At 37.0% G+C, this 14836-nt stretch overlaps 1 protein-coding gene across 2 annotated transcripts; it reads right to left on the reverse strand.

Moving 5' to 3' along the window:
* Nucleotides 1–494: 494 nt before the first annotated feature.
* Nucleotides 495–11114, reverse strand: CCDC181 (coiled-coil domain containing 181). 2 transcript variants are annotated; one of them, XM_063305637.1, is made up of 6 exons: nucleotides 10999–11114; nucleotides 6998–7158; nucleotides 5347–6336; nucleotides 4195–4341; nucleotides 1687–1838; nucleotides 495–889 (listed from the first exon to the last, which is right to left on the reverse strand). In XM_063305637.1, exons 2-6 carry the CDS (start codon nucleotides 7133–7135, stop codon nucleotides 727–729), a joined length of 1590 nt encoding a protein of 529 aa, XP_063161707.1. In that variant the 5' UTR covers nucleotides 7136–7158; nucleotides 10999–11114; the 3' UTR covers nucleotides 495–726. The 2 variants fall into 2 exon arrangements, with proteins under 2 accessions (XP_063161707.1, XP_063161708.1); XM_063305638.1 differs by having other exon boundaries at nucleotides 11063–11111.
* Between the last annotated feature and the right edge of the window lie 3722 nt (nucleotides 11115–14836).

Here is a 14836-nt window from a genome sequence, read left to right on the forward strand (position 1 = left end):
ATATATGAATGAATGAATGAATGAATGAATGAATGAATGAGAGGGAGCATAAAAATATATGCTATATGATAGCAAATCCCCATTTCAACTTCTTCCCCAAATTTGGAAACAAAACATCAGATTTATATTCTAACACTTTTACTTTACAACATGTATATGCTGCTAAATTTCAAAGCAGTGCAGATATTGTGATTTCTGCTTCAAAATAAGCAGAAAGTGCTTCTGAAAAATGGAGGATATTTGAATGTCATTAGTAACTACTACCAATTGTGCGATAAGCCCATTCTTCCCCATAAAGCAGAAAAATAGTTTAATTAAATGAAACTTTAAAATAGCTTAGCTGCCTGACTGAACAGCAAACATTGGTACATACATAAATAAAGTACTCTTATCATTTTGGTATCAGCTGTGATGGGGGTAGAGTTTTTAACCAATGCTGGGTGTGAAAATGATAAGTCTGAAGATAAACTATTTTTTTAAAAAATACACTGTGGTTATAGGAGGAGTATTTATTGTTTTACATATGTTTTATAGAACTGAGAAGGCCATCCCAATCTGTTCACAAATAGATAATTATTCCAAGTTTAAGATGGGGAAAAATTACTAAGAGAAAATTAAGCCATTATTGAAGGACACCTAAACATTCCAGAAGAGAAACTACTTCCAACAGGCAATCTCAAGCTATGCAAGATATTCTGGAAGACAGGCATCCAGTGTCTCTAAATCTCAGCAGTATTGATCTGTAAAACGGAGGGACTTTGGTTCAGAAATTGACCACAGAATATTTTCTATTTGTTTTGCTCTTCTGGCTTCCTGCTTAAACTGTTTTGATCGTTCTCTAACAACTAGTTGCTCTTCTCGCTTCTCACGTCTCTTCCTCCTTAGCCATCTAGAGAGAAATGAAATCGTGTTTAAAACTTAACATTAACTGACACATCATTTTGTGCTGTTTGTTTGGGTAGTAGAAGCAGGTAACCGCTCCTTAACAAAAAGATACATTCTGGAACAGAACGCATCATTAAAAGGCGTACTGGACAGTCACTGGTGATTTGGACTATAGTTCATACTGTTAGGACCAGTAAGTATTTTGAATCTTTTGATGTGAGCAAACTTGTCCTCATTAATACCATGATATAGATTATCACGCTCTAGCTTACATAGAAATATAGTCAGCACAAGAGTTTTCATGAAAGATTAAACTGTTAAACTAGAGCATCTGAAACTATTTTCATCAAGCATTAACCAGGTTTCATTTCTATTGTTACTAGCCAGGATGTAAGATTATTTGGTGTTGAATTAAACCCCTCATTTAATCACCTTCAGTTTAAAGCAGATCAATTTTAGAAACAACATATTTGAACATTTAATATTTTAATGTAATTTAAGACAATAGGAAGAGATGACTAATTTCTAGTCATATAATGCTAACATACACATAACCCTGTGTTAAAGAAAATCATGGTTTCTAAAACTGATCTAACTTTTCAAGCTGCAGTATTATTTCATGGAGTGTAGATATATTTTTCTCTTGCTTGACCCAAAATGTAGTGAGAAAAATACAGTTGCAGGAGAAAGCAGAAGACAATGGGGACCAAAATTCATCTGCTTCCTGGAGAAAAAACATCCAGATTTTGTTAAAATAATGATAATGCATTAGTTCCTAAAATGAAAAGCAAAAATACTTACTGTTTATAAGCTTTGTCATTTTCAGTTGTTCTTGGAAGGAAGAACATGCCCTCTTCTTGTTCTTTCAGAGTTTGTATCTGTTTTTCTTTAATCTGTTCCTGCTGCTTTCTTTTAAGCCACAACTTGAAAGCTTCTTCTGGATTTCTACTCTCCTATTTTTTTAAAAAAAATGATTTGTTTTCAGAATTAGGAAAATAAATATTGAATTTTACAGTTATGAAATTAATTTGACAGCTGCATGTCCTTACTGAAGATATCAGATACTCTAATCTATAAAATTCCAAAGAGAAGGTATTCATGCCCTGGCTATGATTTGTAGATGTATGCCTGCCTTCCAGAATAATAACATCAGAAAAGTAGGAAAGGGAAGAGATTAGATTATAAACACAACCTGAAATAATTCAAACTAACAATCCCATCTCAGTTATAATTCCATATTCAGTAAGAGTGATGCACTGCGTAGAAAACAAATCATCTGCATGTGTTCAGAGGCATCTTAACTTCTTGTAATTAGTAGTATTTTTTTGAATCTGCTTTGATCAAGTACTTGGTGTATCTACAGTGTGCTTAAAAGTTTGTGAATCCTTTTGAATTTTCAATATTGCTACATAAATATGACCTAAAACATGATCTGTTCTCCACACAAGGTCTAAAACTAGATAAAGAGAACCCAATTAAACAAATGAGTCAAAAACAATATACTAGTGCATTGATTTGTTGAGGAAAATGATCCAAAACGACATAATTTTGTGTGGCAAAAGTATGTGAATCTTTGCTTTCAGTAACTGGTAAGACCCACTTGGGCAGCAATAACTGCAACTAAACATTTCTGGTAATTTATCAGTCCTGCACATCAGCTTGGAGGAATTTTAGCCCATTCCTCCTTACAGAACAGCTTCAACTCAGGGGTATTAGTGGACTTCCTTGCATGAACTGCCCGCTTCAGGTCCTTTCACAACATTTCTATAGGATTAAGGTCAGGACTTTGATTTGGCCATTCCAAAACATTAACTTTCTTCTGCTTTAACCATTCTTTGGTTATACAACTTGTGTGTTTTGGGTCACTGTCTTGCTGCATGACTTGCTTTCTCTTGAGCTGCAGTTCATGAACAGATACCCTGACATTTTTCTGTAGAATTTGCTAGTACAATTCAGAATTCATAGTTCCATCAATGCTGGAAGCCATTCTGGTCCAAAGGCAGCAAAGCAGGCACAAACCATGATACTGTCACCACCATGTTTCACAGATGGAATAAAGCCTAACATGGTCTTTCACAAACTGTAGATGGGCAAAAATGTTCTTTTTGGCGAGTAGTGGCTTTCTTTTTGCAAACCTGCCAGGTAAACTATTGTTGTTCAGTGTTCTTCTGATGGTGGTCTCATGAACACTGACATTTGCCCTTTAGTTTCTTAGCCATTACACTGGGGTTCTTTGAGATCTTCTGGATTATTACATGCCATGATCTTGATTGGTCAACTGGTCCTGGGGAAGGTAACAATGGTGTTGAATTACCTCCATTTGTACACAATTTGCCTGACAGTGGACTGTTGGAGTCCAAACTCTGGAAAGTTTTGTAACCTTTTCCAGCCTGGTGAGCATCAACAACCATTTTTCAGAAGTCCTCAGAAATCTTTGTTTGAGCCATGACACACTTCCACATGCCTGTGTTGCAAAGATCAGACTTTGATAGTGAATACCCAACATTCTGTCCTTTAAATAAGGTAGGACCTCCCACACTTACACCTGATTATCATCCCATTGATTGAAACACCTGACTCTAATTTCCCTTTCAAATGAACTGATAATCCTAGAGCTTCACATAACTTTGCCACACACAAATATATAGCTTTGGATCATTTTCCTCAACCAACCAATCAACAAATACAATGTTTTTGACTCATTTGTTTAATTGGGCTTTCTTCATCTAGTTTTAGGATGTGTGGAGAAGGGATCACATTTTAGGTAATATATATGCAGAAATATTTAAAATTCAGAAGGCTTCACAAACTTAAGTACTTTACATAACCCAATTTACATAACCCAATTTTATTTTCAAAACATTAGCATGCAGCATTTTATTTATTTATATTTCAAATTTCATCACCACCCATCTCGCACGAAGCAACTCTTTTTATTAATCAAATTATAAAATCTAACATTCCATTCTTTTTATAATGAAGTGGCAAACTCTAGGCATTTTCTGACACATAAGCCAAGGAATATGCATCTAGAAATTGAAATTTTGCAGCTGTTGCTTAAGAGAGATGCACACAAACAACACATCGCAACAAAAGGAATTTTAGTGATGTTTAATAGCATGCCAATTTTGTTTCTAAATAGCTAATCATTATATTATCTGTAAATAAATGACCCTAGATTTGTCCTTGACATATGAATACTTGCGTCTGGAAATAAAAGGCTGAATTCTATCCATCCTCATCAAGAAAACTTAATTTAAACTTTTAAACTGAACCAACCACAGAAGAACAATAGAAACTTCATCTTACTCTGCTGTTTACATTCTCCATTTCTTTTGCACGCTGAACTCTTTTCTCCTGCTGCATTTGTTCTTTTTTCTTTTGCAGCCAAGCCTGGAAGACTCGGTCATTCTCTCTCCTTTTTTGGTCCTCCAGTATCCTTTTCTGTATTTCTTCCTTGCATTAACACATAAACAAATAATGACAATTTTTGAAAAATTCTATTCAAAATTCAAAGGATTATAAACATGGAAGTTGTAAAAGAAGTTGGTCAAGTAGTTGCTTTCAATCACAGAGCTTCATATTTTGATTTTGATACAGCCTAGGCAAGAAAGGATGTGATTTTCAGCTGTTCTTCCACAAGATATCCCCCATCCCAGTGTTCTCTGAAAGGTTGAGGGACACTGCAAATAAAGGAAAAGTGGCACAAAGGTTGTAAGCAGGAGTAGGAACTGCCAAAAATCACACGCTTTCTCATTCTAAGATTCTCCACAGGATCAGGAGACAAAGGGATACTGATTAAATGTAATCCATTTTTTTCTCGAAACATAATATCATGATGGGAAACAACAGCAGAATCTCAAAATTAGTGACAATTGCACTGAAGCTTCATGTTACTTAGTATTTCATGACAAATAGCTTCCCTCCTCCCCTAAACCATTTCTGCTTTTGTAACTGCAACACAGATCAAAGATTGTGTTCATACAATACCCTGAATCACAAACAACCAAATCTTGGCATACATGGTTTATGAATCCAGTTCATGTTGTTAACTATGGTTCAGTGTATTGCACAAACCCAGGAAATTGAGGTAAACTAAGTAAATCGTCATTGCATAACATGAACAAAGCCAGCAAGGGAAGCTGACCTCTGGACACAGCCCTAAAAAGGAAATAGTATTAACAATGCTTTAAAAGATGAAACAGAACATACTAAGTTTAAGATATGGACCAGTAGGATTTATTTTAGAGTTTATTTTCAAGTTACTCCTGTAAGAGGTAAGAGGTTTTTATTTCAAACAAAAATGACTGCTTAAAAGATCATACAGCTAAACAAAATCCCCACATACAAAACCTGTACTTTGAATATTATTTGCAGAAGGAACAAATATGAAGGGTATTCTCTGCCTTCATATCCTGGTTATAGATCTTTCAGAAATAATCACATCAATAACATTCTCACCTCTCTTCTTATTTTCTCTCTTCTTTCCTCCATTTGTCTTTGTAGCTCTTTTTGCCTGGGTGATAAGCAGTATGTAGAACTTCTTATACCAATGCTCACTTTTGCTGACTGGACCCTGCGTGGGCTTTTCCCTTGTTCTATATTCCTTGTAATATTGATGGCGGAGCTTGGTCGAATAGGTGGTGGTTGAGGGATAAAAATAAATCGATCTCTGGAAGGAGAACAAGATGTTACAGGTGTTTGCATGAAGGATTCCTCTTTTGTTATGCTGATTGTGCCAAAAGCATTAGCATAGGAAGTTTTAGGAGAAATATGTTGAGTTTCAAAGTCACTGAAAGAAACACTCAGTGGAGGAAAGAAGCCTTGACTTTCAATGTCACGGATACTCAAAAGTTCAAACTTCCCATCTCTTTCTACTAGGATCTTGCCATCCTTGTGCTCATCATCTGTACCACCATTAATAGAAAGAGAGATATCTTCCTGTCCTGTTTCATTAGAAATGCGCAACTGAGTCAGCCTACCTGCAATGTTTTGTTCCCTGTGAGGATCATTTTTATCTGTTTCTATATTTTTCAGAGATGGTATTTCTAGTTCTACTAGATTATCCCTGAATTTTAGTTTTCTTTCTTTTGTTTCATCCAAAGGCTCCTGACACAACAGAAGCTTGTTGGCTTCTTCAATTTTTTCTAAGATATAACGTTTTATATCTTCATCATCTTCCTCCTTGTCTTCTAGCCTTGATTCCTGACAGGAGCTTTCACTATCTGTATCAGATGCCGGTTCCAACACCTTAGGGTCAAATTCAAATACAGAATGTATTTCATTTTGTGGTGCATCATTTAGAGCTTCCTCAGGTTCGGGAGGCTCTTGTGAAGAATTTCGTTCCTCATCCTTCAGTATTTCTTCAGGCTCAAGAGAATCTTGTGAAGGATTTATTCTATCCTCTAAGTCTTTGTCAGTTTCAAAATCCTCTTCATTGTCATCATGATTCTATGAAAAACATGTAATACGTATTTATATAAAATGTAGGAGGCAATATACACAGACCTGGTTCATGTACTATTTAAGGCATGATTTGCTTAATCATTATTGGATAACAATTTATTGTATTCTTACACTATGCTAAACTGGTAATACATAATTTTTTGGGCTGAGGACTGCACAAAGGTTTTGCATGGTAGTCTGTGCACCACACTCCAAAATGTAGGACAAAAACTAAAATTGATTTTATTTATATTTAATTGAAATCAAATATAGTTAACACAATCTTCTCCAGTTTTGCATTTAATAATTCTCCCTTCGTCACATTAAAAGTTATATAATTTAGTAACAATTTTTGGTGGACACACAAAGGCTTTGGGGGACTTCACACAATCCTGGGGCTTCAGATTGTGCACTCCTGAACTAAGTTGTAAACCACAGTTTATAAACTACAGTGATTAGACTCATACAACACAATACACCAAAAGTAAGCAAAGCACCTTACGATTTAACATGATGGGTGAATCAAGTCATAGAATAGTTGCCTGCCATTTGGCATTTAATCATAAAGGACTTGAATATCATCTCACATTCAGCAGTTTTTCTATTCAATCTATATTACATATATTTATGTATATTGGTACAAGTTTATGTTTTATTCTCTTAATACCTGTATATCATCAGAGATTTCTTTTTCTTCTTCATTAATTAGCCACTCAAGGTCTTTCTCAAAATCATCCTCATATTCACCACCTTCTGTGGTATCTCCCGCATCTGTAGATTCACTGGTTTCTTTTTTGTCACTCATTGTGGATGTTCCTTAAAATAAAACTATAAAATTGGAAAACATAAAATTACAAATAGTATCTATCAATTTATAATGTAACTCAATAAATAATAATGGCAATAAAACATAACTCAACAAAGTCCCTGCTCCTAATTATCTCAAAACACTTATTTCTACAAGTTTATGTTAAGCCAACAGAAAATTAAAAAATAGAAGCCATAAAATATAAAATAAAGTTCAATTAAACAGTTAAAACAACTAAATTATAACTAGTTTCACAAGTACCTTTACAAAAGTCCATGGTGAGAGAATAAGTTAGCAATATAATACAGCAGCAGAAATGCAAGGGCATTAAAAAGTATTTGCCAAGTTCCACCATGGGAAATTTATTTTCCCTGAAATGAAGACAATCCTGAATTTAAGAATAGGCAGATAATGATATGGAAACAGACAAAAATCTTGTGCAATGCTCAATTTCCCCCCACATCAGCTATGATTGTTAACTCCTGCTGAAAGCAATCCAGCTCAACTTTACCTCTAATAAAGTAAGTCACACTAATGTGTCTGTGTCTGTGTGTTTGTGTCGGTATGTCAGTGATATAATATTAAGGTTGTAAACAGGGTGTTAGAAAAAGGCTTGAAGATGTGAATGTGATATTAAATTATATCCCCCAAATTTGGAGCCTATCAAAGTTTGAAGTACTTGGATGTACCATGCATGTTTTACTCCAATGGTAAGATTCTAAGGTACCTAATTTAAAACCCTGGATTGAAGACATCTGTATACTTTCTGCGGTTGAACTTATTTTTTATTGATGTCTTGGATAATCTAATCAATTTGATTCCATTTCATCAAGGTTGTGTAAGACCTGAGTTCCACTGTACAAAAAAATATATATTTTTTTTTCTTGTTCATTTAATTTTGGTTTTGGTTATTGCTCTCTTTTTTGTTATACATTAAAAGCAATAAAACATTTTAAGCTGAAGATCAATACAATTAACACTACGTAAACGACACTCCGGAATAACGCCACTACAAAAAGTGGAGAGAACTAATGTTGTGTAGGGATTAAGGTTCTGAACTAGGCTTGGGAACCCAGGTACTAGTCCACCGTTATTCATGAAAACTGGGTGTCACTGGGTGACTCTCAATCAAACCTTTCTTATAGAGTGATTGTTCTAGTGATATAAGGAAAGGAGATTCCTATTAAGACAGTATATAGCAAATGAATAACACTAACTGTTATCTTCAATTGTCCCTTACCAAATTGTTGAAAGCTGATGCAGGGCTTTTGATGATTAACTTGCCTATTTGGACATTATATGGATTTATTACTGTGGTACTAACAAAGAAAGATGTAACTTTTTCCCACTATGTTTATCATGTGAAAATCTCTATCCAACACAACAATATTTAACTGAATAAATAAAAATCAAAACAATAATTCAGTACAAGGAATACGACTACCAGGACCGTAGTGTTCATGTCTGATATTCCATCCACCATTTCTGAGCAATACCAACAGTTTAATTTGCATGACTCTTATGGAAACTTCCCCATTTCTAATTTACTCTTCCGTGCTCATTATAACTTAAGTGGGATAATATGATGGGAACTTACAAGGATATATCAGAAATGGCTAGAAAATTTGAAAAAAGAAACATTACATGGAAATAAGACAGGAAATACTACCTAAGTTCCTGTCTGTGCTAATCACAAACTCCATTCAGAACTGCTTCACTTTTACTTCAATTATGATGAAAAAGGATTGACTGTACATCAACATTCTATTGTCAACTATCCAAACTGGCTAGGCAATGCCCTTTCCTTACCAGGTAACAAACACATAGTTCTATTATCAACATTATTTAGCTGTACAAATGTCACATTAATCAGATCACTAAAATTAGCATTATGCTATGCACATCTATTGAGAAGTTCTACAGAAATTCCAAGGTAAGTATATACAGGTTTGTAATCTTGCTCAAAAAGTACAGCTTTATTTCTACTATACTTAGATTTCACAGAACTCTGTAAGATAGTATAATGAAGTGAGTGACGTCTATTCATCAAAATTTTATATATTTGGGGGTCACTTTTTAAATGGGGTATGGGGAGGGACCATCATCCTAATCAACTGGAAGGAAGGAAGGAATAATCATAACATTAGAAGACAGAACTGATAGATCCAATATAATGTTACAACCCTCCTTTTCTATTCCTCTAAATAAAATTGCATAAAAGGCATTAAGAACACATGGGGCATTTTGTCAAGTGCTAGCTGACTAACTTGACAACCTATATATATAAGTAGTTCTCATTTAGTGACCACAATTGGGTTTACAGACCTGCGAAGGTCATAAATGCAAGGATTGGTCATAAAGTTACTTTTTCATCACTGTCATAACTGTAAACAGTTGCTAAATGAGGCAGTTGCTAAATGAGGACAACTTGTACACAGATTAGATAGATGGCATCAAATAAAGTTCTAATCTTGTCTATATGGACAAATACTCTTGATTCTCCTATAGTTATACTTTATAGCTCTCCCAGGAACATTCTAGTAATTTCTTTGATCCTCACTATCCACTTTTTCTGCAGTCTTTTTTCTTCCACTTTCCTCACTTTATACACAAGTACTTTGATCAGTCCTAAACATCAAAGAGCCTTCTAGCACCTTAAATACTAATAAAGGTTTTATCACATTAACTTCCATGTGTAGTCCACTTAATCAGATGCATTTGAGTATACTCTTGAGAAATGCATATTTTACACGCACACACACACACACAAATTACACATATACACACACACATACAGCATTTGTTGAGAGGGTGAATATTGTAAAAGGAAAAGTGACAGACATAATTGATTATCCACAGTGATAAATTAATTGAAAGATGTTCTTGCATGTAGCAGCATATTTTATTATAAAATTGACTTTTGTATTAATATGGTAGGACTGCAACTTAAGTCTTTTATTAGTAAAGAAAATAAAAGCAAAATAAAATTGAAGGACTTGCCTACCGAGGTAAAAAAGTATCTGTTCTTTCATTCTCAAAGAATAAGAGCCCAGGAGCAAGCCATGAAATCCTGAGTAATTAATTATCACCACTCCTTTTTATCAACATTTCCCATTGCTCTTGGGCATCAATATTTTTTCTTAACCAAAGCAACACATTTATGGTAATGATTCCTGTAGTACAATGACATTTTCCCAGTGTATGCTTGCCAGACACGTTGAGGCAAATGATAAAGCTTTCCCGGAGGCCGAACCAATTTTGGGATCCAGCCCAAAGCAGAGCAATAATAAAGGCGGGATTAAAAAAAAAAGAATATGCAAGGCCTGCAGCCTCTGTCCGGGCTGGGGATAACTGACAGATTAAGGCCTGATGCTGCTTACGCTCGCTAAGCGACAGAGGGGAGGAGACCAAGCAGTAAGCCAATCCTTTAAACCTGTCGCCATGGCATCCGCCACCTCCTTTGGTCCTCTCCGAAACAACGGCATGCTTCGGATCCTGAGACGATTAAGCTGTCCGAACTACCGAGATAGCGACACACACTGCGCGCCTATTCCGCCCGCCCTTTAGCACCGATCACAGAATTGTCACTCTCCGAACAAAAACTTAGATTCATACAAGTTAATTAAGTAACTAAATAAACCCGGCTGTCTTTTTTGATCAGGGAACACTACGCCGACTCCAATTGAGTCAGTAACTTTCCACCCTTCGCTTCCCAACGAGCCAGGTTTCGTCGGGCTTTTCTTCACATGTAAGAGCCCGCCCTGGTACCGTGCACTGCCCGTCATAACCGCCCCTCAGGCCCTTTCACTCTCTAAGCGCCGGCTCTCCAAACCCTGTCGCAGCTTCCCTCTCATCTCCACCTGTGGACGGCGCTGAGCAGCGACCCGCCCTCCATGGCGTCGTCATGGTAACTGCTGCACCCACCGGCGTCCAGCCATGTCTCCGAGGTTTCCCCCACCACTCACCAAGCAGAGAAGGACGGCGGCTGTAAAGGACCAAACCGGGCACTTCTGCCGCGCACCACGCTTCCCGTCTCCATAGAAACCGGAGGCAGGGTGATCTTGCGATAGAACAAATGACAGGTTCCACGCAGGCCTTGTATTGCTACGGAAATAGTTGAAGTGACGCGTAGGCGGGAAATTTGTTATGAGGTGGGTGGGCATGTGTAGTTAACATCTGCATTTGTTCGAAATAAGTTAACAAGCTTATGGCGGGGGAAAGGGGGCTACAGATTAGGTTGTAACTTGACAAAATAACATTTTACTCGTCTGAGTCCTGAGTATGTGTCCCCCTTGAGTGCGCCCGTCGGACTGTATGCTAATATACTGTATACATCTTTTAGTTGGTGGGTTATGGGCAACTGTATGTTGGCTTGCAAGGTCGTAGCTAGATTAGAGATCCTGGTCGGCATATAATAGCCAGTTTGGTCTAGTGGTTAAGGCAATGGGCTAGAAACCAGGAGACTGAGAGTTCTAGTCCCCCCTTAGGTATGAAAGCCAGCTGGGTGACCTTGGGCCAGTTGCTCTCTCTCAGCCCAACCAACCTCACAGGGTTGTTGTTGTGGGGAAAATAGGAGGAGGAAGGAGTATTAGGTATGTTTGCCACCTTGAGTTATTTACAGTATAAAAATAAAGGTGGGATAGAAAATAAACAAATAAACAAACATGCTTGGTTCTACTTGTGCCATACTGGCCAAAATGTGCCAGAACTGATAGTTACTTTCCTTACATCTAGCAGGGATGGCTGCATTGGGAGCATCTTCAGCTAAGACAGGTAACCTAGTCCAACCTCGTTTGTCTTATTAAAAAACATTTTGTCAAGGACTCAGTTGACCATGGTAGGTAGCTATCATCAGTATTTATGGACTCATCTGGTGATGAGTCCATAGTACAAGGAAGATTTCAATTTGGAGTATTAGAGTAAATGGGGAAGGAAGGGAAGGAAGGTAGTCAGTCCATCTGTGAAAATTAGGGCTCTTCTGCACTGCAGCCTTAAACTGATGACCTCCTGTTTCTGACTGGAAATAAAGCCAACTTAAGAAATCCCTTTCCAGACTTCAACCCCTTCCTCCACTGGCCAGTCATAGCCTCATGTTCTGTCTATTTTTGCATGTTTACCACAGCCCCCAGTTAATAGATTCCCTCACATCTTTATTAATGACTAGAGGGAAGGGGGGCATTTCTGCCACAATGCATACTAGCCAGTTGGAATGCAGACGTTTGCCTATCATGAAATGAAGCATACTGCAGGTGAACCAGACAGTACCACTTAAGCCAACGTAAGTCAGAAAAATCTACTTTTGATGCATAGCAGTAAAAGATGAGTGACAGTTGCCTTTCTGGTGGGCTGGGGAAAGGTAGAGAATGCTGCTGCGCATTCCTGCCTTGAGAAATGGTCAGTGGCTTGTACTTGCATTGGGACAGGCTGATCATTTAAAACAGTCTTACAGGAAAGGATGTAAGAGATCTAAACAAAACTGCTCTGACCTGGAGTGGAACTGATTTAATATATGCTAGGAAGTAAAAGACTAAATACATAACAGAAAGTATGAATTAGTATAATCTAGATTGTTATACCTGCATATGAAAGCTGGAATTCATAAACTGGTAATAGTTGCATGCTATAGTCTAGTACCACTTGATACCAGATGATACCACTTTGATGGCTGAAAGCGAAGAGGAACTGAGGAGCCTTATGACAAAGGTGAAAGAAAAAAGTGCAAAAGCTGGCTTGCAGCTAAACCTCAAAAAAACCAAGATTATGGCAACCAGCTTGATTGATAACTGGCAAATAGAGGGAGAAAATGTAGAAGCAGTGAAAGACTTTGTATTTCTAGGTGTGAAGATTACTGCAGATGCTGACTGCAGTCAGGAAATCAGAAGACGCTTAATCCTTGGGAGAAGAGCAATGACCAATCTCGATAAAATAGTTAAGAGCAGAGACATCACACTGACAACAAAGGTCCGCATAGTTAAAGCAATGGTGTTCCCCATAGTAACATATGGCTGCGAGAGCTGGACCATAAGGAAGGCTGAGAGAAGGAAGATCGATGCTTTGGAACTGTGGTGTTGGAGGAAAATTCTGAGAGTGCCTTGGACTGCAAGAAGATCAAACCAGTCCATCCTCCAGGAAATAAAGCCAGACTGCTCACTTGAGGGAATGATATTAAAGGCCAAACTGAAATACTTTGGCCACATAATGAGAAGACAGGACACCCTGGAGAAGATGCTGATGCTAGGGAGAGTGGAGGGCAAAAGGAAGAGGGGCCGACCAAGGGCAAGGTGGATGGATGATATTCTAGAGGTGACGGACTCGTCCCTGGGGGAGCTGGGGGTGTTGACGACCAACAGGAAGCTCTGGCGTGGGCTGGTCCATGAAGTCACGAAGAGTCGGAAGCAACTGAACGAATAAACAACAACAATAGTCTAGTACATGATGATCATTAAAGAACCAGATATAGGTCTTGGGGAAAACTGGAACATTCTGAATGAGTATAAGAGGATGTGGATGATTTTTAAATGATGTATTATTAGAATTATTGTCGCAAAAATTTTGAATAATGAAAAACAAACATAATAAAATATGTTTGTTTAAAAATAGTTTTACAGTTTGATGAGAATAATTTTTCCTACTTACATATTTTTATTTGCCCTTCATGCTATTTTTTTCTTCAAGAAACCTTCCTAGACTTTAAAATATTCCATCCTAGTATCATTACATTAATTGAAAAAAAAATCCAGGAATCATTTTATTTATCAAATTTGTCACCTCCCATCTCCTCTCACCAGAGGGACAATTTAACTTTCCAAAGTTAAATTGAGTGGACTGGATTAGTGTGGCATAATTGTGTGTGTGTGAATATATACAAACACACAGAGAGAGTGCAATTCTCGAACAAGGAAAGTTATCTTAATTCATCTACTAAAGTATCCTTTACATAAATGTGGTTTCATATTTATCCAACTTCCAGTTATCAAGATAAGAAACACAAAGGGCTGAAGTACATACAATTTTAACTGAATGGAGTTAAATTGTGTATGTTGGTTATATAAATAGCTGAAGGGAAGATTGAGCTGTATGAAGGAAATACACAAGATTCTCTCTGGATGCCAACAAAACTTGCCCCTCCAAAGATGTTACATGAAATGTAAATAAAATTACACTTTGCTTTGGGACCATAGGAGGTGAGACTTACAACTTCTCCTTCCCCCCTTCATAATCCCAAAACTGCCCAGGTTCCCTACACTTAGTTGCATCTAGGTAATTGACAATGGTCACATTTAGCTCAGAATTTATATCTACATACTTCATGTAAACAGATGCAGGTTCTCAATTTTTTCTGTCAAGAGTAGTTTCAAGTTTCATTTAATACATATATAGAAAGTATTCACAAGATCTAAGAGCTGTTTGACAATGGTAAAACTGCCTTTATGTGATCTGGAAGGGGTCTTATGATAACATCTAGAATAAATTAAATTCTCATTATCTAGTACCAGGCAGTCCAAAATCTGATGGACTTTTTGATAAGATGAGCTTCCAAGGCAGAACTTGTCGCAAAAAATTTACAATGTCGTAATTCTTCCCTAGTGAAGCTCCACTCCTGTTGGCTTTCCTGAGGCTCTGCTCACCATTTTTTGGGATAGGGGTGGGTGGGAGAAGGTAAATATTAAGTACCAGAAATCTGATTCCTTTCTGTAT

Source organism: Candoia aspera, chromosome 5, assembly GCF_035149785.1.
Source record: "Candoia aspera isolate rCanAsp1 chromosome 5, rCanAsp1.hap2, whole genome shotgun sequence".
Taxonomy (NCBI): Eukaryota; Metazoa; Chordata; class Lepidosauria; order Squamata; family Boidae; genus Candoia; species Candoia aspera.